Source organism: Aptenodytes patagonicus, chromosome 8 (assembly GCF_965638725.1).
Source record: "Aptenodytes patagonicus chromosome 8, bAptPat1.pri.cur, whole genome shotgun sequence".
In the NCBI taxonomy this organism is placed as follows: domain Eukaryota; kingdom Metazoa; phylum Chordata; class Aves; order Sphenisciformes; family Spheniscidae; genus Aptenodytes; species Aptenodytes patagonicus.
Genome location: NC_134956.1, coordinates 8,987,945 through 9,014,168, shown reverse-complemented (window position 1 = coordinate 9,014,168; position 26,224 = coordinate 8,987,945). Strand labels below are relative to the sequence as shown.

At 37.4% G+C, this 26,224-nt stretch overlaps 1 protein-coding gene across 8 annotated transcripts in view; it reads right to left on the bottom strand.

Annotated features, from left to right (window-relative positions):
- Window positions 1-26,224, bottom strand: part of CACNA1D (calcium voltage-gated channel subunit alpha1 D) — a 213,610-nt gene that overhangs the window by 7,364 nt on the left and 180,022 nt on the right. For 7 of the 8 annotated variants that reach the window (XM_076346263.1, XM_076346262.1, XM_076346268.1 and 4 more), the window contains 6 exons: window positions 25,309-25,410; window positions 18,241-18,371; window positions 4,799-4,915; window positions 2,914-3,281; window positions 2,574-2,600; window positions 1,477-1,626 (listed from right to left, as the gene is read on the bottom strand). In XM_076346263.1, the coding sequence (XP_076202378.1) occupies window positions 1,477-1,626; window positions 2,574-2,600; window positions 2,914-3,281; window positions 4,799-4,915; window positions 18,241-18,371; window positions 25,309-25,410 (895 nt within the window). The remainder of the gene's footprint in view (window positions 1-1,476; window positions 1,627-2,573; window positions 2,601-2,913; window positions 3,282-4,798; window positions 4,916-18,240; window positions 18,372-25,308; window positions 25,411-26,224) is intronic. The other variant, XM_076346265.1, reaches the window with a different exon arrangement.

Sequence of the window (26,224 nt, the reverse complement as noted above, 5' to 3'; positions counted from 1 at the left end):
AGATGAACACAATCTACTCAAGATCTTGTAAATGCATACGTCTTTCTACGTCATAATGAGAAGGTGAATATTATGGAACTAAAAAAAACACAAGATATTTGCGGAAAAGGTGCATTTAATTTTTTTTTTAAATAGGAAGCCTTTCAGTATTACCAAATATAGGTTGTGTTCCATGGCAGGTTGATACTCAGAAAACACCAGAACAATCTCACATTTTAAAGACTAAATCAGGAATATCAGGCAGGACTTCCTCCCAAAGTAGCACCCACCACTGCCTGAACAACTGGAAACCTATCATTTACGTACAGGAGTGGTCCCAAGGCAAAGTTAGGACCTGCCCTGTTGCTGAAGCCGTCACTGCCTGAAGCCAACGGCACAGTGCTCAAATCAAACTAATTTGGTAACGCTCAAAGCTGAACTAACTTGGGAGCCACTCTTCTAAAGTTAGAAAAACCCACCCCAGTCCATTTCTGAAGAAACTGCGTGAAATAAAGTTTCAGAGAAAAGCTGAAATTTACCAAAATTAAATCAAGGCCTTTTCTTCTTAAATCTGAAATTAAGATATTGAATGCAAAGATCATGGGGGTTAAACACACAGGATCAGGCAAGAGTTGTTAAAAAACACTACTGGGCCTTGGAAAAACCCTACTGGACAGAAATACTATAATTAACTAGGATACTATTCCTAAGTTTTGGCCAAAGAAAACAGAAATCAGTTAGAAAACTGAGAGGAAACAGGTCACAAAACTAGAATTCTGCAGTTACAGTAAGGAGCCTCAGATTAATACAAATTTAGACATTATGCAGTATTACAAATTTGTAAGAAACGCTAGTTGTTGACTAAAATTCAATTGATGGCATTTCCATAAAGCTTATGAATAAAACTTAAAAAACATCTACTCCAAACATATAAAGGCCAGGACAACTATGACAGTGTTAAGTGTTTGCACTAAGGAGACAAAACATGGTGCCAAGAGGAGGATTATTAGTAAAGAGGTATAATGAGAATTTTCAAAAGGAAGTCGTCCAATTCTTTATTGGTCCAGCTAGTACTACCGTATGATCTCAGTCCATAGTTACCAGTTTCACCTTTCTTTTAAGTTAAATTAAAAGAAGAAAACCCTTTCTAAAAGCTCCTCTCTCTATCTGAGCTTGATCCTTCTTCCATTGTACGTGAAATTTTATTTATAAATGAAATGCTTCTTCGGTTATGCACTATCTAGTTTATACTCAGTTCAAAGGAAATTTGTGCTTTCCTTTGAATTTGGTACAGAAGTTTTGCTGGACTCGGCACATGACGCCAAATACAGAAGATCTTTGGTACACACACTATTCCCATTCACCGTTTTACTTGCCAGCAGTTGTGGAGTATTAACTTCATCAGAGAATTTTCAGTATAAGTGTGCTTAGTGACGCCTTTACAGACATGCACCTAATTTATTGAAATATTTTTCCCAGTGTAACAAATATCCTCACCTGCTTCCTGACAACATACTGTCTTCCTCATAATATTCTTCCCCACTAAAATATTCCTGCTCTCCCAAATAATGATCATCATTGCAATAGTCTTGAACTTCATGTTCTTCGCGGCAAATAGTAGGTCGACGCCCATCACCAGAGTCAGATCTGTAAGTAGCAAACAAATATTTATATTTTTTTATATTTTAGTTATATAAATTATATATTGTATATTTTATGCACAGTTCTTTTAATGTGCTTCCGGGGGGGGGGGGGGGGGGGGGGAGACAAGCATTAATAACTCTCTCGTTGTCAGAATGTGGTGTTATAGTAAATTGCACAGAACTGCAATTCAGAACATGACTATTTCATCTGTTTCTTAAAGGTGACCTCCCTTTATTTCCTTATGGTACAAATAAGAAAATAATTAATATGGGGATGCTCCGTGAAGTCAAATACATTTAAGACATTTCTACAAAATATAAATTCAGAATACTTTGAAGAAACAGCCTCTCTCAAATGTCTGAAGTTTGCCAAATGGCTAAAATATTAAGGAGCACTCACTGAGGTATTCCAAGAAAAATCTGAAATGGATGTGCAAATCTAGACATTAAAAACTAGCACTTAATGTACCTTTAGCAATGCACTTCAAATAACACAATATATCCTATTTTTAAAAGCTGTCTTAGAAAATATTCAGACATAAGACCAGGAAAGATTTTGGAACCCCTATAAATGGAACTGTACACGTTAATATTTATCAAAGCTAAACCCAGTGTTTTTTCCAGTCTTCACAAGTCAATTTTAAACAAGGGCTACCATCAGGTGTGATCTTTTGCCTGCTGAAAACTGCGCAAACCTGCCAGGACTCTTAAAAGGGCTTGAATTAATTTTGAACTTCACCAGAAGTTTATCCTTTTAGAACAGGCAGTGGAAAATTTGACTTAGAAATCGTCACTTAAGTTATTCAGCACATGCATTGTCATACAGTTAATTTTGAAAATTGTACTGAAGAAAAAGACAAAGACAAAGAAGACGACAAAGAAAAAGAAGGAAAAAAGAACAAGAAAAACTACTTCGTCCTCTTCAATTACATCAGAACAATATCAACTCACCTAATATATGTTTCATAGTAGCGGGTTCTATCCAGGTAAGCCATGAAAATAAGGAGAAAACTATTTTAAAATCAGGTAGTTTAGAGAAATTCATTGGTGATTACAATGTCTGTGCCGTAACTAATAATTTCACTTTACAGAAAACTACTACTTTCAAACCTTATTAAAGTTATATACATTTCCCATACGTCAGAGCTATATTTTAAATACGTTTCATACATCAGTAGGCAACAGAAACGAAGCTAAATATACAAATTAGTTTCACGTAGCATAAGTTTTCTTATAGTGTACTTGTAATATATAAACTTATTTAAAAGCAAATACATATTCGTAAGTTTACCTCCTACTGCTTGGCCTTCTACGCTTCTCATGATCAGTTCTGGAGTATGAATGGTAACCGTTTTCAGCTCTGCGCTCACGATTTCCAAAAGTTGTGTGTTTTCCATGAACAACTTTGGACACGTTGGCATTATTGAGATTGGCATTTGTTGAGTTTGGAACTTGCTTTCCTACTGAGTTGTGATTATGATGATTGTGGTATACAGAATTTCCTGCCTGAGGATAGATATTTTTCTCAGTATCACTTGCAGATGGAATTGAAGGCCGCTGAACGTGTAAGGGACGGTGTGTGGTGTTGATCTGTTGAAATGAATCTCGTCTGTCACTGCTAATATGGTTTATATGGTTGCCAAAGAGGGCACCATTCCTCTGTTTTAGGGGAAGAGAAAGAAAAAATTACATCAGATACCTTAACAGAACAGATTTTAGACAGTGATAACTTAATTTTCTCTCCTACATGCATACAAAAATAGCAATTCAAATAAGCTGTGATTTTTCTTCCTAATTTTATGATGCTTCAGGTGGGATCTCCTGAAGTGATAGAGATGTGATTGTGATAATGACAATATTTGTATTTCAGAGTTAAATCCACATTATGCTGTGATCATTATTCTTTTTCCATACAACTAAATGTGACATACAGATTTCTCCACATTTTATTACGCAGGAGAAACCTAGATTTCCATACACGAACATGCACCAACTTCCTCAGAAAGGGACGTGTCTGCTTAATTTTTGAGAACACTTATTCTCTCCTGTTCTCCCAGAGCATCGGTTTGCAACAGGCGTCACTCAGACAGGATGGAGTGCCATGCAACAGCTTGCAAGCATATCTCAAGTAGGTAACATTAAGCTTCAGTGCTTCCATTCCTTCTCCTTGCAGAGGTACGAGAAAGAGTAGTAACTCTTTATTAGCCCTGAAGAGTGTAATGGATGGTGAAAGAGAGAATGAAGTGCTAAGTTATGACTATGACATGCAGCTCTCTTTTACATCTGACCCAGATTAGGTAGCCTCCCTGTCTAGCCAGGTGTGGGTCTTGGATGACAGCAGTCTGTCTTGAAGCTCAATCTAGGAAAGACAGGAGGTAATGATGGTTGGCAGAGAAATGCATCTACTGATGCATGTCTCCAGTGCCACATCCTCCTTTTTTGCAAAGGACAAGAGCAAGCTATTTTTGACATAATTACTGCAGAAGCATGCTTTTACATCTGCTTCTTCTGAAATGCTTATGAAAAATTAAGTTTTCTTGCTGGCTGACAAATGGTTTGCAGATCGCTCCTGGTTATAATACCAACTTTACGTGTTCACCATTAGACTGGATATCTATAGCGTAAAAGAGGAAAACTAATCTTTTTTTCTGATTGGTTCTTATTGATATCCCTCAGGAAATCGGAAATGGCATTTATATTTATTTGACTTCTGTGTAAGTAATCCAGGCATTCATTTTAAAATACGCAGCTTTGTGTCTGTTGTGATGTGGCCGCAGAGAATTTCATTCTCTTCTTCCTATCTACCACTGCAGAAGTTAAGACACTTCCAGTCTAACCTTGCCACTATCAAAATCTGAGACGGCAAGGTTCATACCTTTTCTTAGGATTTGCTTAAGAAAAAAAGAATTAATGAGAAAGAATTAGGGGCAGGAGAATCATCCTGCAGGAACTACTTCCTAAATTTATGATGAGATGCAAGTGTCCTGGTAATACCATTTTTATAGAGATACATATATTAAAAATATACTTATTTATAGAATATTTATATTGTTCTGGTTTGAGGGAGTTTTATTATTATTATTACTGTTATTTTTACTCCATATTCAGGGATAAGCTCATTCTTTAATCTCATATTATATGATAAAACAATTCAGGTAGCTGTGTTCTGACATTACTTTATAAACATCTTCCTCCTCCTCTGGATTGTTTTCCTCTGGTTCATCATCTTGCAAGTCACAGGATATAGCTCGGCGTATTTCAGGGCCAATATCATGAAGTGTCCTTAGTCCTGCCTAAATCAATGACAATATCATAACACATTAGGAATGCAAATTCTTTTTCGTTCTTTAATTACAGGCGTGTAAATTTCTTTTAAAGGACAGTTAACAAGTTTTTGTATCCTGACATCCATAGAGGATGCATCCTACTACAAGTCTCTCTACTGTTATTAACAAAAGGCTTATATTGCAGTACAATCCTGCTGAGGTGATCATGTCTTTATCATCACAGTGTGGATCCTGACCACTGATGTTTAAGGAACCCTATGGAAATAAAATTCATCTTATAATAAAGCATAAGTAATCAGCAAGAACTATAATAAAATGCATTTCAATGAGATGTATATTTAATGTTAAAAACATGTTTGCAGCCTGTGTCCACAAAGGAAACACAAGGAGATCTTTGCTATTGCAACAGCAGTTTTAGCAGAGCTCAGATGTAAAAGAAAGCAGTGAAATAATTCCAGCTCATCTGCACTGCACTGCGATATGCAGATATTTGATTTGAAGCTTTAATTTAGGACAGAAAACCATCTAGCTACAGTAACATGAACCTCAGCATATATTGGTTCATATTCCTCTCAAGCCTGCTACCACAAGCAACCTTTAGGAAAAGGGATAATGCTGAAGCTGCCAAGGACAGACCTGCACATGAGAGAGGAAACAGACATCATACTCAGGGCCAAGAATTCAGTGCTTTTGTATAGGCCTTACCTACTTCAAAAAGGAGATATTTTTCCTGTTTTAATTCCGGCTGTCATGGTCCGAAGCAAAAAACGCAATCTTGTTCTTCCCAACTCTTTCTTTTATCTCCTCAGGTTCAGAAGAAATCAAAGATTTGTTTGTTTAGCCCTTTACTAACACTACACTCACACTACTAATAATCACGCACAGCCCTTGGCTCCATTCTTGATTATGATCTAAAAGTCTGATTTATTATTTTTCTGCATTTTTTGATGCAGATGAGGGCTGTTCCAGCCCATCAGAGCTGCACTTCTATGGCATGACATTGCATGTTACTCGCCCTGGGGTGGCATGAAGGTATGTAGAGAATATTGCGTGTCTCTCAGCTCCAGAAGGAGCTGAAGGACCTTGGAGGGCACCAAACGTGGCTTGGTCCCACTCATGCTGCCTATCACACATGTTGCCTGGAGAACACCACAGCATCGCAGTCAGGTTTCAGCTCAAAACGGAAATAGTTGGTTTGCTGCGGAGCAAAATGGCATTTATGCAGTGTGGGCAATCAGAACCTGGAAAGGGATGAACCAAAAAGCTTTGTATCTAACGGTGTAGATTTATTATAGGCTCCTTTCAGGTTTCACTCATACCAGTATTTGACTTCCTGAAAACGGCGCTTGACTAATCATATTAGCTACGTGTATTTGGCAATTGTACTTTCTTCCTCAGGGATGAACTTTGAGAGTTATGCTATAATTGAACAAGGCTCTAAAAATAATTTCCTAGTGAGTTAATATACAATATACATTTCATGAATACATTGTGCTTTCTCCCACTTCTTATGCTAATTGCATAGTCAAAACCTTAGCAAGGTTGCTAATGTCATCATTTTGTAAGGTGCTAAAGGGAAGTAAAATTAACACTTTAAGGTACAGATTTTGAAGTAGAAGACCAAAGGCTGCTATTTATTTAGCAGAGACAAAGGCAGTATTTATTTAGCAGAGGATTACTATTATATTTTGGTAATTCAATCATTAGCAAGAATATTCACTTGCATTTCACACTCACTACCTGCTTATTTAATAGCAAAGAAAACCAGAAAGAACAAAAACCCCCAAAGCTACACTGGCACTTTAACACAAAAATAAACTGAGGTTAGTATGAACAGAATACGATGCAAGAACTACTAACATAAGAAAATAAGCATGCAGAAAAACAGCTGAATAGACCTACGCTATAGCAGTGAACATAAGAGACATAGTAGTCAAGTCTCGATTCCCCAGTGTTACGTATCTCCATAGAGCCCATCTTCTAACGCTGAAGCTGAGTGCACTGCTCTACAAGTACACAAAAGCTCTGTGCTTTCAGTCAAAGCCAGACTCCCCTCAAGCTCAGCCTTCCTGTGAACACAACACGCTCAGACAGCAGTATTATAAATTCTACCCCTGGCAAAAACTACTAGCTTATATTCCTCCCTGCCAAATTGTGACAAAGTCCCACATATGCCTAAAAGCTGAGAAAAGCCATGTGTTTGGCAGCAACATATTCAATAGTAATTTAATTTTGATTATATTTCCAACCGCCTTCTGGTTTACTTCTTGGTGAATTACTCCTTTACTCAAGAGAAAGCAGGCAGCTTTTATCATCTCATCTCTCTTCAGTAATACTCATTTTCTTGTAACAGACCTCTTGCAATGACACAGTCAACAGCGTAAGACTAAAACCTGGATCACCATATGTAAAAGCATACGTTAGTTAAACTAAACCGATCAGCTTTATTCACTCACAGCCAGTACAGAAGCCACAGGTTCTACAAGCAACATCTGCCTGCAGAATTACAATATTCCTCCACTTACTTGCTCTAACAGAACTACCTACAACAATTTCTGTCATTAAAATGACTACTCCCGTGTACTGCCTCATTTTACCTGGTGTAATCTGAAAGTATTCTAAGTTTTCTAAGAGCAATTTTTATGACAGGAGAGCACCACGCAGTGAGACAAATTCTCACGCTGAGCTCTTACCGATAAGACAATCCTTCATTAGATCAGTCAGCTACCACTGAAGGGGGGCTGATGTAAAAGTGCAGGAATTGGTACTTATACGTCAGCAGGAAGATCCCTCCTCTGAACCGCATTTAACGTCTTGTGTGAAGGTCGTAGAGGTAGCATGGACTGATAAAGCATTTCACTTTACCTTCAAGCACTTCAGAACCAAATCAAAAATCTCTTAAATAAAAGATGACACCCAAATATCAAACCAACCTTCCCCAGATCTCTCCATTCGCTTACAGGGAAGAAGGGTCCTTCTGATACACGTTTCCCTGTATAACGTTGCCCATTTTAGTCTACCCAGCAAGAACCCTAGAGACATTATAATGCACAAGAGGGCAATGGGAGTATATGTTGTCCTCCATTTGTGAAATTCTAAAAACTGCTACATTTAGATTTGAGATAATTTCTTCTCTTACAAAAAAACTGAGTAGATGGGACTTTTCAAGAAGAGAGCCTGGATAGTGATTTGTCTACATTTGACAGAGGCGTGCTTGTTTCTTTTTCATTACAACTGCTTAAGTTCTTAGGAGGCAATTATTTCCCTAAGTAGAACTTTTTAAGAGCTTTTGTTGTTACTACATATAATGATTCAAGACTAGCCACACTCCTGAAGCATCGTAATATAATGACTTGCAAAAAAAAAAAAGTCAAATTTGAGTGTTATACAGAAATTACTTCCTCACAATCTTTGAGCATGGCTTATCAGAGCTGCAGAGGAAAGGCAGTCACAGCTAAATCCTCTTTACTTTCCCCAAACAGAACAATGAGTAGACACTAAAGACCGATATAAGAACTTTCATAACATTTCCTTTGGCTGGTAAAGGTTACAGAAAGGGTCACACTCTCTCCAGTCTCCCTTATATCCTCATTTTTTTATGGCAGATTCTTAATCCCTGAAGATTTTCTCATGTCCAGAGAATTCTCGCCTTTCCTTAAAGGAAGCTTCAAGATTATTTTATGCCATTTCAGCATAAATTTTTTCCCTAAATAAGTGGAAATGTGAATAATAAATATTGATTTATTTCCTATTTTTTGAGGACCAAAATACCATTCACATCATTTCAAGAAGCAAGGGGCCAGTTCTGCCATCATATATACATCTAATATCCATCTCAGCTCACCAGACTGAAAACCTGCCTGGTTCACAAGGCTGTTAAATCAGTCAGGTGGATCACATTTCTAAGAAAATGTGTTTAATAATCCCAGTATATTGCAGAACACAGAATTGTTCAGTTCTGTTCATCTCTAACTTTCCAACACAGAGTATTATTATTTGCTATACACAAAATGTCTTTGCCTAATGTACCTGTAACTGGAAAAAATACATCTTTTTTTCTCACATTTACCCTATACCTTGCAGCAAATTTTGTTTTCATCAAAGACACTGGAAGATGAAAGGGTCTAACAGAACAGATAAAACATGCAAGAGATGTTTAGGCACCAGTTCTGTAGGGATAACATTGATCAAAACTGCATCACTGAATTATTCATGCTGTTCTGCAAGAGGACATCTGTTGTTTCTACTCAGGTTTTTCTATTTTGTTGTTGTTTCTTTGAAGTAGAGGAAGAAAAGAGATTAATGCTACCGTGTTTCCCTCCAATTCTATTCTAGAGATTTCACTAGAAGTTTGCAAAAGAAGTTATTTCTTATTCAGACACTTCATCTCTAAAATTTAATTTTTGATGCCTTCCTTACTTAATTTTTTCCTTGTAGGCATGAGAAAGATGAGACGTATCAGACCACTGACACACAGTGCGCTGAACAACATAATTACATATTAAACCCAAGCATGTCTTTAAATACGTTCTCCTGTAAATGCACAAGATGACTTCAAATTAACATGGTAATTCTGTGCAGCTGTGCTTTGTGACGCATAATAGCACCTGCAATGTTTTCAAGATGGCATGAGGCACTAATACACCAGTGCTGTGTCCTAAATAGCATCTCAAGAGACAATTAACGATGCCCCTGGCTCTGACACAGCATTGAAATGACACACATGTGCTTTCAAATGCTGAAATAATAGAGCTGTAGGAGTCCCTCAGTGAGAAAAAATGTCATATGACTAGTAACTGTATTTCTGAATTGGTCATTTAGAGAGAGATAAGCTTCAAGATGCTTGAAAAGCACCTCACGCCAAAACATCAAAACATTTAAAAGTTAAACATTAAAACATTAAACAGTTAAACATTCTAAAAAGTCTATTTTTAACAAATGCCAAATAGATTTTAAATCAATTTTCCACATCTATAGTATGCATAAAACATAGTAACACCATTTTAGATATATGTCTTATATTAAGACATTTGTGTATAATGCAAGACTCGAGAGTCATGACTTCTAGAAGAACATTTAAATGCTTATAAATACTGGAACTACAAAAAGATAATTTTCCCTATATCTAAACTCAGCCCACACCCATTTTGAGATATGGTGCAACCTACATATAGATGCAGTTTAAGCTTAGTTTAAGAAGTGCAAGCACAATATCCTTATTTAAATAAGAAGAATCACTATCACCTACACTATTTCTGGTCATGTAAAATACACAATGCTCCCTCTTTTGAGGCATCTTATAGTGATACCAGGAAACGGAAGAGACGCTTCTAAGCTTTCCTTCATGGATTTTAGAAGAATGATGGATATTTAAGTATACTGCTATATAAACTCACTGGATCTGAAATAAGGCATAAACATGAATTCTAAATACTTAGGTCTTCAGAGCTTCAGAATACTGAAAGCCTATGACTCTGAAAATGTCCATATAAACCATTACATTTGTAGATAATGAACATGTTTTTACTACCTGCTTATTTAATAGCAAAGAAAACCAGAAAGAACAAAAACCCCCAAAGCTACACTGGCACTTTAACACAAAAATAAACTGAGGTTAGTATGAACAGAATACGATGCAAGAACTACTAACATAAGAAAATAAGCATGCAGAAAAATAGCTGAATAGACCTACGCTATAGCAGTGAACATAAGAGACATAGTAGTCAAGTCTCGATTCCCCAGTGTTACGTATCTCCATAGAGCCCATCTTCTAACGCTGAAGCTGAGTGCACTGCTCTACAAGTACACAAAAGCTCTGTGCTTTCAGTCAAAGCCAGACTCCCCTCAAGCTCAGCCTTCCTGTGAACACAACATGAACATGGAAGCACAATTAAATTGAACTTGAGTAACATATTAACCCCTCAGCTGATGCCTACTAGAGGGTTTTTTTCTTTTTTCTTTTACTGTTTACTGCAGGGTTGATATTACTTATAAAATCTGCAGAGAGAAAAAAGCATAGTTTAATCTGAAACACGTTCCCAAAATCAAATTCAGCTCAATAAATCAGTGCTTTTGTGTACTCGTGATGTGAAGGGAAATATCCTTTAACTTTTATTTGTATGTATTAACAAAGAGTGTTACATGTAAATAAATGTGAAATATAGATGCAAACGTTACATAGTTTACAGTAAGTTTTTTCCCTAGGAAAAATGGTGTGGAATTAATTCATTCACTCTAAGTACTAGACGAAAGTAATTAAACTTGTTCATGCTTCACTTAACATTTATTTTACTAGCAATGTGACTATTGTTTGGCTCAATACAAATTTCCATCACTACAAAAAGACATCTCCTAAACTACTGCTACAAATATAATTTTGTTCTGATTTTACCCAGAAAATATATTTGTTCTCACTGCTTAAGTATCAGTCAATAGCATAAGAAAGGCACTGTGAGCCCTAAGGAATTTTTTTTCTCATGTCCTAGGAGCATATATAACACCACAAAAATGATAGTAGATAGCTAACATGAACTGGTCACCTATCATTTCAGAACCACTTGCTTTTCTTCCCTTCATAAGGAGCGAAAACCCCTGGGTCTGTAGAAGACAGACTGTTGTAATTCCAAGGAATATTGTTATTTCATTTCTGAAGATGTTTTTGGTGACAATATGCAAGTTTAGACAAACTGCTGTTGGTTATAATTTGAAGTGTCCTTTTCTGAGTGAGGAGGAATTTGAAATTTCACGGCAAAAAGACTTTACTGAATAGCCTGAGCAGATAATCTCCTGAGACCCATTTCACTTTCTAGAGTGCTTCCTCTTCTCTGATTACATGTACCCAAACAGCAGCCTGTGTTAGGCTAACAGCAAATGCTGCATCCTTGGGGAAAAACTGAGCTATACAGAATAAAAATCACCCTGAATGCAATTATAGTGGAGTAAGAAGGGGAATTCCTGCCTGCTGCATGCTCTGGCATTCACAAAGCCAATCTAGCTTTGCAGGGAGCTCAGTTCTAATCTCCTAACTCAGCCCAAACTTTTATTGGTTCTCCTCACCCCCAAACATTTCTCAAACCCCGTATCAGAAGAAGCTGTTTGCTTTATTCCAGTTGGGTCGAGGTTCTGGCCCCAAAATGGTGAGGGGGCTGCCAGTGACATTCTCTTGACACAGTATGCAAGTTTTGGTCTCGCGCAACCAAATAAAATTCAGGCAAAGGATGAGATTTTCACAGTTTCATCTGTTAAAACTCCTAAAGTCATAATGACAAAAAGAAGTGTTCTGTACTTACTCTAGTGTTAATTCAGAAGCTGCTGATTTTACAGCTTCTACACTGTCCCCTGAGAGGCAGACACAGCCACTCCTCACACTGCAGTGCCTGGAAGAGTCTGATCAAATGCTGGACACGGTTGAATAAAATCTCTTACAGAAGTAAACGTCTGCCCAACCACCACTATCAGTTTTCCTTTTCTTTAGTTTATCCTGTTACACTACCATTACACTGCGGAAGAGCCACCTGCAGAGTGAAAGAGGCATTTCTGAGAAATATTTTATCAAATTAAGGACCAAGTATCGCTACCTTGCAGAGAGAGAAATTCAAGTAGGCTAAAGAGAAATGGAAGGGGAAGAAACAAATAATTTTAACAACAGGTGTTTTTTAAGCTCTGCTAGTTTTCCTGTTAGAGAATTCAGTATCAATTTCAAATGTATTCAGACTTGTCACTAATCAAGATCAACTGTAACATCCTCTTACTTAACAGTTTCAAAAGGACAGAGGCAGCAGATTTAACAGCACTGCATGAAAAGTGCCGCTCATTTCAAAGCGAAAGCAGAATCAAGTGCAACTCCTTTAAAGAACTGCTTTGATTTTGTTTGCAGAAAGGCAGGGTAACTCCTCATTACCTATAAAACTCTCAAAACCTTGGAGGGGAAAAACCGCACCTTATTTTTTCATTTTTTCTTGATGTTTTGCATCGCTTGACGTCTTTGACATCAGAGAAGCAGCAGCCAAGAGGATTCCTTTATGTGATTCCCTGTTTGTGCACATCTTTATCACTGATGTCAGATACATAAATATCATCTGGGCTGGGTAGTTAATGCATACTGCAAGTTATGACTATTTTTCTTTTGTTTTATAGAGCAATACAGTAAAGGAAGAACCTAAAGCAATAGAAAACATTTTTCACTAGTCTGAATTTTTCAAACACCTGAAATTAAATTTGAGAGCGTTAGCATTGTAACTTCAACTAGAATTAAGGATGCAAGAGATGTGTATTTAAGAAAGCAGGGTTAAATAGAACAGTTAATTCAGAAAGCCTAGGAACCCTATTAATTATTTCCTCAAGCCATTGAGCCTCCCCTAACTCAAAACTGCTTTTCAATAGCTACGTGACTATACATAACAAAATATTCTTTAAAAGTAAGAAAAAAGTACATCCTTTGCATTCTTCAAAAGTCAAAGGATGATAAAAATTTCTTGAAGTTTAAGAGTATTTTATTGACAAATATATACTAATAACTGGTTCAAGTGGGATTAAGAGGCTTGATAAAGTCAATTTTGCTGTAGTAATTTGTCTGTAAAGTGCTGGAAAAACATTTTGACGTCAGTATAACTGCCACAGAATGCTTTTATCTAGTGAATTGCGAATGACAGAAAAGACCTTTGGGAGAAGGGTAAAATTTATTGATTTTAGTTATTACATCTACTGCCAAAACTTCTTGATCTAACAAAAAAAAGTGTATCTTTTTTACTTAACCTTGAAATTAAACCCTTTTTGTGTCTCTCTAAAGATAACATCTTCCAAGAACAGTATTTTTACACACGCTCCTTAGTCAGTCTGCCTTCCTGGGTCCACAGATTGAATCTTTAGCTAAATCATGTGGCTTCCAAGGGAAGATTTATTGCCACGCTTGTTGAAGCAGGACTTATTAACATGACTAATGCAGGCCACCATAAAACCTCATTGGACTTTCCTGAGCTCACAGAATTTTGTCCTGTGTTATGCAATTCTCTTCAACTAACTAAAGATGGTGTCAATGACTCCTTATCTCTTATATTAGATTTTTTTGAAGTGCTTTTCTTGCTGAAAACATTACTTTTTATGACCTTGAATTCTAGTTGTAATATTGTGAAGATTTTGCTTCGCAGTTCTACAAAACTTTTTATCTTCCATGTCACGGTTCTTAAATTACTGCGCATCGTTTTTCTGCCTATGTTAACATAAGTCATTCCATCAGAAACAGCGGCATGAGAAGTAAATGTTTTAAACAGTTTTAGCTAAAAGCAAGGCATCCAACTTAATATCCTAGAGTATAACTAAAGGACTAGTAAAAAAAAAAGTAGGCATAACTCTCTTGGAAGAAGCAGTGCCTTAGGCCATTTGACAGTTACATGGTTTTCCCTTCAGTATCTTCAAAAGTACTAAACAAAACTATCATAAAAACAATAAAAAAACCCAAAACCCCAACAAAATACCACTGAGAACATGAGGAATAAAGGAAGGCAAAGAGGAGTGATAGATGTTAAAAAAATTCTGTTACATTCTCATAAAACGGGGAAAATGGCAACATCCATTAATTTCTTGCCTCAACAGTTGCCCTGAGAATTAAAAAACAGAATGGGTTTTGTCACAAGGAGCGTATACCTTCTCTCTCAAGGTGGATGTTTACTCCCTGAAGCCAGGAAAAGAGTGACATGGCCAACTACAGGAATCAGCAGGATTATAGAACCGTAACTCACCTCTTGCTTCATACAACAGTTAGGAATGGATTGTAAAGCTTGATAACATGTTGTTTTCTTCCTTTCTTGCAGGAGAAAGGCAATAAGGAAGGTCAGGCTAGATAATGCAGCAATTGCAGGGTTTACGAGATACTTAGGAAGCATGTTCTTAACTAATTAACTAGTTCTGCAGGTAATTCCAACTACCCCAAGGGAAGTTACAGATGTCAGCAAAAGTACAAGAGCATTTATTGCTCATATAGCTTTGGACACAAACTGGAACAGGTGACATTGCTTTTTATCTGCTGGTTTGATTGAGGATTTTGCGACACGACAACTGATCTGCAATAGGGTGAGATGCTGATGAGAATATATGAAAATACGGTTGGTCTTGTTCTTTACAAATAGAAGAACCAGATGGCTGGAAAGCCTTTTCTTATCGTAGCCTGATAAAAGTATTTTCCTCATCTTATTTAAAGCTTTAAGCAAACAATTCCTAGTATAGGAAGGTTCTGAATGACAGAGCTTGAAAAACTAAAGACAGACTTAGCCCAGGTTCTGCTGCTCTCATCTCTTCTGGTAGTCCAGAAAGCAGAAGCTGTTTGCAGTGGTATTATCATGACTACTGGATACTGTGAAATCTTAACTAGTTTAAAGAAGAAACTAAAAAGCTGCTGCTGAAGTCACGTCCCTACCCTGGTTACAGGAAGTTTCTAATTTCAAAAAGAAAGTTCTCAAAACAACGAAAAGGTAAGGTAAATGCAGCCAAGAATAAAAATAAAGGTCCCATATTTACTGGCACATTTCAGTGACAGGAACTCAGGTGTAGCTGAGGATATTTTTCCCCTCCAGAGAGGAGAGAAGGCCAACTAAATTAGTCCTTTTTTTGTTCACAAGCTGTTCCACCCATACGTTAGTAAGCAAAGTCAGGTGCTGCAATACTGGATGCGCAGTTTGTATGATTAGTTTACGCGGAGATAGATAAATAAAGAGTAAATTCATCTGGATGAACTGGGTAATAAAGATGTAAGTCCACTGTCATTGCTATATGAAGTTCCTTCAGTGTTTACAATGGAAGCGTGGCATATATTGACATAATAGTCATCACAATTTCCCTAAGAAATTGGGTAAGAGACAGAGTGATATTGCATGTTTCTGCTTTTCCTAGTATATTGTTTACCAGAGAGATCTGCAAACATTAGTTTACTGAGAGTATCTGAGAGAATAAATGGAAAAATAGCTACTATTAGCTCTCCAAGAACTGAAGTAACAATTTCATAGTTACAAGCCTTTCACAGATCATTCAACAAAATTTCTGTAGTTGAAAAACAAGTTTAATGGTATACCCATAAATTATGCTGCCAAAAACAGTGGTTAGGAACATAGGTTTTTGAAAACATTGAAGTTTATAAGCATTTAAGCTTTGGACAAAGCAAGTCTGGAACAAAGAGGCTGAAAACGGAGAGACATTAGATTTTTATATATTATAAGGCCAAAAGGATCCTCTGTGATCATTTATATTAACTTCCCTATAATACATCCAGCCGGACTGTTCTCGGGGTGTTGATGAGAAGAAATCAATTCCTTGTTGAAGTAGAACATCTCTTTTAGAAAGATATCCAGGTCTGTTTTAAACCTGTATCCTCATATAATTAATTATTCTAACAAACATGGCATTTTGACTTTGAATTTGACTTGCTGTAGCTTCCAGTATTGAATTATATTATCCCTTTACATGCTGGACTGAAAACCCCTAAGTCTGGGCTTTTTCCCAACCATAGGTTTCAGGTTTCTTTGAAATGGCATTTCCACTTTTATTTGGTAAATCAAGTTGAGTTACTACTGATTTGTTAGAAAGACAAAAGTAGAGGAGAGGAAAATGGGGAGAAAGAAAGAAATAACCTTCCCATCTACCAGCCTCGCTCATTTTATTACCACAGGAGCATTGTTTTAATCAGCAAAAAACTAAGTGCCATGCCTCAAATTCCATATGCCTTTGTAAATTTCTGGCAGAGATTCATAGTAATTTTTTTAGCTGTTCTGAATTGAAAAATTATTTGTCTAAAGACAGAGGAAGAGCTAATTCTTTCCAGTTTCATCTTGCCCTCCGTCTTCGTTATTGAACAGGAAGCACGATCTGATAGTAAACAACAGAGCACACTCACATTTGGAAACTCAGTGTTTGTTTCTATGTTGTTACAAAAACACAAGTGGAAAACCGTAATACTGTGGCCTAAAACTAACTTGGAGCTCCTTATGCTCAAATGCTTCTGAAATGAAGAAGTTTGCAAAGTCCTTCCTAAAAATCCGCTTTCACTTCCCTCTCAACTGTTTCCAGTCTTTTTTTTTTAATCTTTTCCATTCCCCATAATTTTCTCTTCTCTCATGACAGGCAAATATAGTTCATACTGTCCTGCCAAGCCATGTGTTCACACATCCATAGCAAGAATCGTGATGAATCTTTCTCTGCCTGTTGCATCTCATGCTTATGGTGACTTGGAACAGAATGTGTCAGAGCTGCCAGCAGAGACATTCTTAGGAAATAGGAATGAAACAAATTACCCACTTAAGACAGCAAAGATCATTCTGCTAGATCAAAGTACAAACCAGCAGGATTTTTAACAAAGAAAACGGTATCTGAATCAGGTTAACACATTCCTCCCCTTTTAGAAAGGGATTTTCACAACATATTCCTAAATTTTGGCATCAGAATAAAAAGCTATCAGAAACATTAAATATCTTTATAGTTTGTTAATGCTACTCAGCATTAACTGAAATTCAGAAAGTCCCAATCCAATAAAAATGGTGCAGTGTATGATGTCTGGAATTATTTGAGGACAGCCTTCCGTTTGCCTGTTTCAAAGTTCATAATACAAAGGGTATCACTGGACAGAAATGTTCAGAATATACTCTTTAGATGACATATACTCTATGGACTGCTTGCTGCAGGCCTGTTGAGAGACAGATGGCCAAATCTATTGTCCTGGTTTCCATTTCATAGCTTATTTTAAAAGACAGACAGAAGTATATGACATTAATGTAGTATGCTAATATTACTTCCTATAAAAGAAATTGATTAATGTGAATTCAAAATTTGAAAATATTAAAAAATACTGATAGGAAGGTATTTCACCAGTAATCATAAGTGGAAAAGAAAAAGAACAATGAGAATTAAGAAGAAGAATGATACCATATAAAAACCTCTTTACTATAAGGTAATGCATATTAGGAAGTTTTCCAAGAACTGGCTTATAGCATTGTAGGAACACGAGAAATTAAGGAGTTAAAACGAAACAAAGAACTGCAATGATAGCTCAGAACTTCATTTATCTGATTCTACACCAGCAACTTTAGACTGTGATGTATCAACTAGACTTGCTAAGAAATTTTATAACTGTTGCTACTGTTTGAGTAATCCACAGAGAATAACTTTTTGCACTTACCTTGTTATAGACAGAATAGCAGGATTACGTTTTACTTTTCTGACGAATAAGAGCCAAAAGTGTCCCAGCTAAATAAAATTCTTGCAGCACTGCACAATCATCAATATTCATCTACCTGCTATTTCAAGTAAGCTCACAAAATGGTTAGTTAAAAATGTAAAAACAAAATCACCTGCAGAGCAATCGTGGTATTCTTCGCAGGATATTTCCCCACCAGTCCTTGTTCTTTGCGTTTCTTGAATTTCCTAAAGTAGTCCTGTATCAGGAAGGTGGCATAGAACTTCCCCACGGTTACCTCATCATCTAAATGAACAGACCAGACAGATCTCTCCCAAGTCAGCACATTTATCAATAGCCTGTACACTCGTATCTGATTTGGGGGGAAAATGTGATGGGTGCAATAGGTACTATGCTTTCAGCTTACAACAATGGAACCTGTAACTAGCTTAAAAGCAATGTTTTAGCAAGCAGTCTAGGCTCAGTCAGTTAAATGAACTCATCCTTAATAAAAAAGAAAATACAATACTTTACCAAATCTCACGTACTTCTAAGTAAGTTCGTGTAAGTTTCTTACAAAACCATAAACATGTTTGTATATGCATTGAAGCTGAAAGACTGGCTTTAGTTACTTGGAATAAACAGATTAAAATAAAAGCTACTATGACTTACATACACTTAGGTTTATGAAAGGCAGGTCCTGCTTGACTAACCTGATCTCCTTCTATGACAAGGTGACCCACTTAGTGGATGAGGGAAAGGCTGTGGATGTTGTCTACCTAGACTTTAGTAAAGCCTTTGACACTGTTTCCCACAGAATTCTCCTGGAGAAACTGTCTGCTCAATGGCTTGGATGGGCATACCCTTCGCTGGGTAAAAAACTGGCTGGATGGCCAGGCCCAAAGAGTTGTGGTGAATGGAGTTAACTCCAGTTGGCGGCTGGTCACAAGTGGTGTTCCCCAGGGCTCAGTACTGGGGCCAGTTCTGTTTAGTATCTTTATCAACGAACTGGACGAGGGGATCAAGTGCACCCTCAGTAAGTTTGCAGATGACACCAAGTTGGGCAGGAGTGTTGATCTGCTCGAGGGTAGGAAGGCTCTGCAGAGGGACCTGGACAGGCTGGATTGATGGGCCGAGGTCAATCGCGTAAGGTTCAACAAGGCTCAGTGCCGGGTCCTGCACTTGGGTCACAACGACCCCATGCAACGCTACAGGCTTGGGGAAGAGGGGCTGGAAAGCTGCCTGGTGGAAAAGGACCTGGGCATGTTTGTTGGTCGACAGCCGGCTGAATTATGAGCCGGCAGTGTGCCCAGGTGGCCAAGAAGGCCAATGGCATCCTGGCCTGTATCAGAAATAGTGTGGCCAGCAGGAGTAGGGAAGTGATCGTGCCCCTGTACTCGGCACTGGTGAGGCCGCACTTCGAATACTGTGTTCAGTTTTGGGCCCCTCACAACAAGAAGGACGTTGAGGTGCTGGAGCGTGTCCAGAGAAGGGCAACGAATCTGGTGAGGTGTCTGGAGAACAAGTCTTATGAGGAGCGGCTGAGGGAACTGGGGTTGTTTAGCCTGGAGAAAAGGAGGCGGAGGAGAGACCTCGTCGCTCTCCACAACTACCTGAAAGGAGGTTGTAGCAAGGTGGGTGTTGGTCTCTTCTCCCAAATAACAAGCGATAGGACAAGAGGAAATGGCCTCAAGTTGCGCCAGGGGAGATTCAGATTGGACATGAGGAAAAATTTCTTCACTGAAAGGGTTGTCAAGCATTGGAACAGGCTGCCCAGGGAAGTGGCGGAGTCACCATCCCTGGAGGTATTTAGAAGATGTGTAGACGTGGCACTTAGGGACATGGTTTAGTGGTGGACTTGGCAGTGCTGGGTTAACGGTTGGACTTGATGATCTTAAGGGTCTTTTCCAACCTAAACAATTCTATCATTCTATGTTCATAAGAGTGACTCTATTAAAAAAAAAAAAAAGGTCCTGCTTACAACATCTCTCTTGTTTTTTCCCACTGCTGAACCAAATTTGCTTAGTCAGTGTATCAATATAGCATTGTTCTAATTGCATAAGGACTTAGACATCTTTACAGCCTGGTTTGCTATGCACATTTTTTTATTGGTGTCATGCCTTCACTGTAATACCCAAGCATCTTCCAGTTTGAATTTTAGTTGTGTCCCAGATGCTCATGTCGGGCTGTATCTTCTGCTATCTTACTGTTACCCAATAAGACAGATTGTAGACTCTGAGGAAATCCCACAGAGGTTACAACTTCACATATTTTCTATGAGGCTGTTGTTTAAGTGAAGATGTGGTCCACCTAGATAGTTGATGATCATAATAGTAAATATGAAACAACATGTCCCTTTCCCACATTATTGTATTGTACCAGCTCTGCTGATAGAATGAAAATAACTTCCATCAGCTAATTTAGTACAATTCAAAAGATATGCAAACAGCAAGTGCAGTAAAACCTAGCATTTTTACAGAGTCACTGTTGTGAACAAAATCCAAATTTCAAAGTTTTCAGAGTTCAAAGGCAGGTACCTTATAAGGATATCAAAATCGCCTGCTTCATAGCATGTTAAGAATGTATGTGCCTGTTTTATGAGTACCATTGAATCATTCAGCTGTGCAAGTTTGATCTCTTGATGAGTAACGCTTGCCAGAAAACTAGGAATAGTTTTCTATTAAAAAACATTGCTTTCGTTTTCACACACTTTTTCTCCCCTAGAGTTACCTGGCATGAAGTTAGCTATTTCCCTTTCTGCTGTGTTGCCTAATCTCTCGATTTTTTTCAGTATCTTGAGACAGCTATTTACAACGTGGTTGCTAGTTGGTTACTGCCATACATAAAGGAGGGCTGGTGTGTTTTAAGCATCAAAGTTCTCCCCACTGTGAGGGCCCACATCCTGATGGACAGTAAATTCCCATCATTCCAGTTGCCCTTGTTGGGACAGACAGGTGCTTAACACACCCCAGGGTCAAGGTTACTCTGTACAGTTAGTTGTGACTTGACTAAACACAGAAAATCTAATGTGCCCAGACACATTTTAACACACCTTTGTTAGAAAGTATGGATTTTTTTTTTGTTTTGTGTCATTTGTTTTTTCCATATTTTAACTCTCTAATGGAGCTTTAGGATAGACCTGAGTTTGTTTTTTTGTTTTGTTTTGTGGTTTTTTTTTTACATTTGAACACATTCTGTTAAGCAAGCTTTTTCTGTAATTGATCGTCAAGCAAATTCTCTAATCGATTGTCATATACTGTAATGTCATGCATTAGCATTTGATTAAAAGTCTCGCGTCTTCATTTTATCAATAATAATATGTCCCAATGTATCTCAGTAATGATAGTATTTCTAACAGTATTTTTACCTGTAATTTGACACAGCTTTTGCTAATTTAAATTTAATTAACTGTCTTCTTTTCGTGACTTGCTTTCACATCAATAAAAAAGATGGGAAATCCAATCCATGTACAATACTGTTTAAACTCATTTTTACCTCTGTGACAAAATTTGTCTCAAAATAAATCCTCTACCATTCAAAATAAGCTCCTCTTATTGTAATGTCTGAAATGGGCTGTATGCATGTGAGAAAGTACAACAGGCTTCAACTTCAGTAAAAATGTACCACGGATGTATTCTCCAGGCATTTTATTTGTCTTTAAATGTATCAAGGCAAAAATAATTATAATAATTGCTTTACAATATCTTGGCTGGGAGACCAGTCTGTTGCAGGAAATATCTTAGCACATTAAAGAGCCTGCTCTGCCAAATACTGGCATCTCTTCAAGGGTCCAAGTCCCCCCAGTTCCTGCTACGAAATAGCAGGAACTCTATAGCTCACAAGAAAAGCTCACCAGTCTACAGATTCAGTCTCAGCAGTAAAAAGCTTTTTAATTGACTCCCCAAATCTAAGTTCTAAACTTTTTGTGAACATTTGCTTTGGTGTTCATCTGTAATCTCTCTTGGCAGCTCCCCAGGAGACTAATGGTGGTTTGTCTTAGGAAGAGATCTCTTATAAAGCATCTGCTCTAAACTTGCCTTCCTTAGTTTAGCTGAATCCATTGATCTGCAACGTAGCCTTGGTCTAACTCCCCAGATAAGCCTTTCCCCATCCTTTATACTATTTTGTTTCAAGTATTTGAACAGAACTTTTAAGGAAGTGATAGAGCAAATGGCTCCTAGAAAGAACAAGCACATAGAAGTGACAGACTTGATATAACATACACTGCTATGGGTTGCACTTAGAGCATGTCTCAAGTCAGGCTATGACATTGCATGACTACTGACTGTACCTGAGATGACGATACCCGCCAAGTCTCAGTATGCAGAAATGAAGGGCCCTTATTGATCCCTCTGGACACACATCAACTTTTTATAAGCATATTAGACGCATTACCAGTTTGCTGAATTGTGCATGCCGAAGTCTGTATGTACAAACAAGACGCATGTGTACTTCACAGGCACAGTCAGTTGTACTGCAGACACGTGCACACAAGAACGGAAGCCTGGCCAAGGGGAGCCATCCTTGACTTTGTTTTTTGAGTAACACACATATAGCCAGATATGGACAGGTATAGGGAGGCAGCTAAGCATAACTGACCACAGAATAGACAAATCTGTAATTACAATTAGTGGCAGCAAAAGGAATCACTTCAGTAGGAAGTTTTTGGAAGAGGGCAAAAAGTATTAGGCAGGATTAAATGGGCTTGCAGGTAGAGACTGGGGAGTTTAGAGAATACAGGTGTATCTTTAGTGATTTGTATGTATTTCTCTTACTCTCTAGTCTCCTAAGAATGTTAACTCATTCATACATTCAGGCATTTGAGTGACATTCTACGTTTTTGCAAAGCGGTTTCATTTTTCTGTACTGAAAATGTGTTGCTAACTATTAACAGTTTAATTAAGTTATAGTAATAAGTTATTTAACCAGTACCAATAATTAACCAACTGTTCATTTCTAGTGCATCTATTTATAATACAGGAAAAAAATGCTACACTGATTATTTTCATTCTGCTCTGCAAATAATTGTTCTGTTTGTGTTCTGGAGGCATGGTCACAAGCACACGAAGGATCTAGCATTCAGTAATACCAGCAAAAATAATACTGGAGAAAAACATTATAAACTAGACCGCTCAATACTTTTAAGTGCAAGTGGTTTTAACATATTGAATTTGGATGCATTGTTGATTTATATTGAAGAGAATTTTCTGTCTCCTAGCAGATTGTTATTACCAGCTGTCACTGGTGTTATTGTCATTTACAATTTTCTATTGAATATTAAGCATCAATAGAAACTAATCTCTACTGCATACTAAGCTATTTTACACTCCTATGGCATATGAGTGCAAAATAGCTATATTGCTCTTTTTTCTAGGTGGGTTACAATATTTTCAATTTTCAGATAAGTCACAACAAGGTCCACAGAGAAACAAACCAAACTGAAATAAAAAAATTCATAAATCTTAAGGACTTCCCAACATGTTCTTATTTATACTGGGTTGTAGAAGCCATACTGTTTCCTATCAATCAAGCAGTAATCCAGGTTTTCAGCCTTCTAGCTGAAGAGCTACATTTGCAGGATAAATATTAGCAATGAATTTTAGTATAGCTGAAAATAAATATACAGCTTATATTCAGCGATGAAATGAAGTTGAAGTTAATAGTGAGTTACTATGTAAGATTAGTTCTAGGAATGTAATCTTTACAGATTCTTTGTCAGATTGATTTAGGCAGGCACAGCTCGCTATTCTGAAGCATGCATCTCTACTTCAATAAAAAAATGTAGGGGAATAAAGTTGGCAAGAGGCAACACTAATTCCATGCCACCACCCTAAAACAGAATTGCTTCAGAATATTCGGAAAGACTCATAGTTGAAAGGAACAGAGGCTGCAGAAAAAGCTCAAGCACATAGTTACAACAATAACAAAGCAATTCATCTATGCCATGCAAGCACTTAGGAGTAAGGCTAAAAACAACAGAGTAGAACACAAAAAGTTGTTTTAAATGTGCAGTATCAGTTCCCCTTTGGATAGTCAAATTTACTAGATTTTTGCCTTCATCCCCACTATTATCTGGCAGCCACCACGCCAACAGCAAGTGGCTCCCTCCAGCGACAAAGCTAATGCTGCTTCTTGGGTCATGCTGAACAGCAGTGCAGCCAGCATGCTCTTCCTCCCCTAGAGACTGAGAGTATCACCTTCAGAAAGGGATCAGCCTCCACCACCATCGGGCCTGGGATCTTGAGTCTGCTTCCAAACCTGAGTCTGATCAGTCTTGAAAGCTGCCGTAACACTATAAAAGTACAATAAACTACAAGAAATACCAGATGATTACAACGGATCTGTGTATTGGATGTCCAGATAAATACATCCTGGGTGTGGGTGACAGTGCAACAGATCCTGCACCTTTAAAACTTGAAAAAGCAAGTAAAAAACAATCACCTAAACCTACACTACAGCATATTAATAAAAATGTATATATTGAAAAAGGCTAAATATATATATTACAATATATATATTTAAAGAGAGAGATATAACAAATATTTGACATGTCATTTTACAGCACGTAGGGACACCTAATATACGTGCCTTATAGTTCTCACAAACGGATTGGTGTCATTAGAATTTCGATATCTCTTTACATGGGCCATATTCATATCTCAGTCATACTGGCATAAATTTGAACCATTTCCATTATCTGTTGACTATGGAACTGCTCTGGTTTAAACTAGTGTAACTGAGATAATTTAGCCTCTTGCTTTATCAGTTTAGCAACAAAATTAGTTTTAAACTAGCAATTAAAATTTTTCAGTTTTCTCCCAGAAGTATTCAACATATACAAGGATATAAGCTATAATGTAGTGCACATTGTTAAGCTTAATTAGCACAAAACATGTTATTTTGCTCAATGCACTGAAATCAAACTAAGTGTAGTTTCTTTTGCTGAATGACTTTAAATCAAGACTAGATTTAGGTCTAATAAGGCATTTTTTTCAGGCAAGAAAATAAGCATAAGATTTTCCTCTCCCATTTTGATCTAAGGAAGTTGTACTTATCAGTCCTATATGTATTGCCTAGTCTAACAGGATATAATTTTCTCTATATTTATTTTGTTATCATTGTTTGCTGTCCTTTAATGACATCATAATTGCAAAACTTAGTAATTTTATTTCTTTGGTTCCTAACAATCTAGAAAGACCAAAAGGCACAGAGAATAGCATATTGCAAAGTTTATCAGACTGACCGCCAGCTGGAGGGACAACTTGGTCAAGTAATTTCATGCTCGTTTTCTTCCATATTTTCTTTATAACTGCTCTAAGTTCTTCATTTGCTTGCTCTAGGTTACCTGTGGCAATGAAATAGAAAAATGGAGGATGGCAATTATGTTTCAACCAGCTGCAATGAATGATCCTTTGGATATTAATTAGCTGTATACAAATGAAGACTGTGATAAAGATGCTTTGCAGCAAGCCTAAGCTACCAGAAGTAGCAGATAACGATACTACAACAACTAAAGAGAAGAAAGGGTGTAAGACTGAGCTCCTGGGGCTTTCAAATCAGTCTCTGGAGTACTGCAGAGGTCAACCATAATTTACAGATCTTGGCTCTACTCTGTCACTGCTTAATGCCTTCCACTTAAATTGTGCAGAAAGTGATGACTTGCTCTTTACAAGCCACTTCTTTCTTGATCCAAAGCTGAGCCTTTATTTGTTTAATCATAGTAATTACTCAGTTGTACAGGCTTGAAAGTTCAGGCAACTGACTACTGAGCAGGTTTTTATCTCTTGCAGCACTCACCTAAACCACAGCGATGCCTGAGGAGGCTTAATCTAATCAGTTTGTTATTGGCAGTGGAACTCAAATTCTGCTGAGAATAGCAGAAGACACAGAACAGAAAGTAGTAAAAGATGGTAAAATAATGAAAAAATGTATGAAAATAGAATGAGAATTCTTTGAAACATACCACTATTTTAAAAAACTTTTCCCTCTTCGATGCAAATGACTGAAATCCATTCAACCCAGTCAGAACTGGCCTCAACCAAATTGGGGACGTTACTTTCAAGTGTGCAAAAGTTGCAGTTGCACCAATGTGGGATCCAAGGCACAAAGTTAAAGAGCAGTGAGGAAGAAGCATCTTGATTGGACAGAAAGGGAAACTC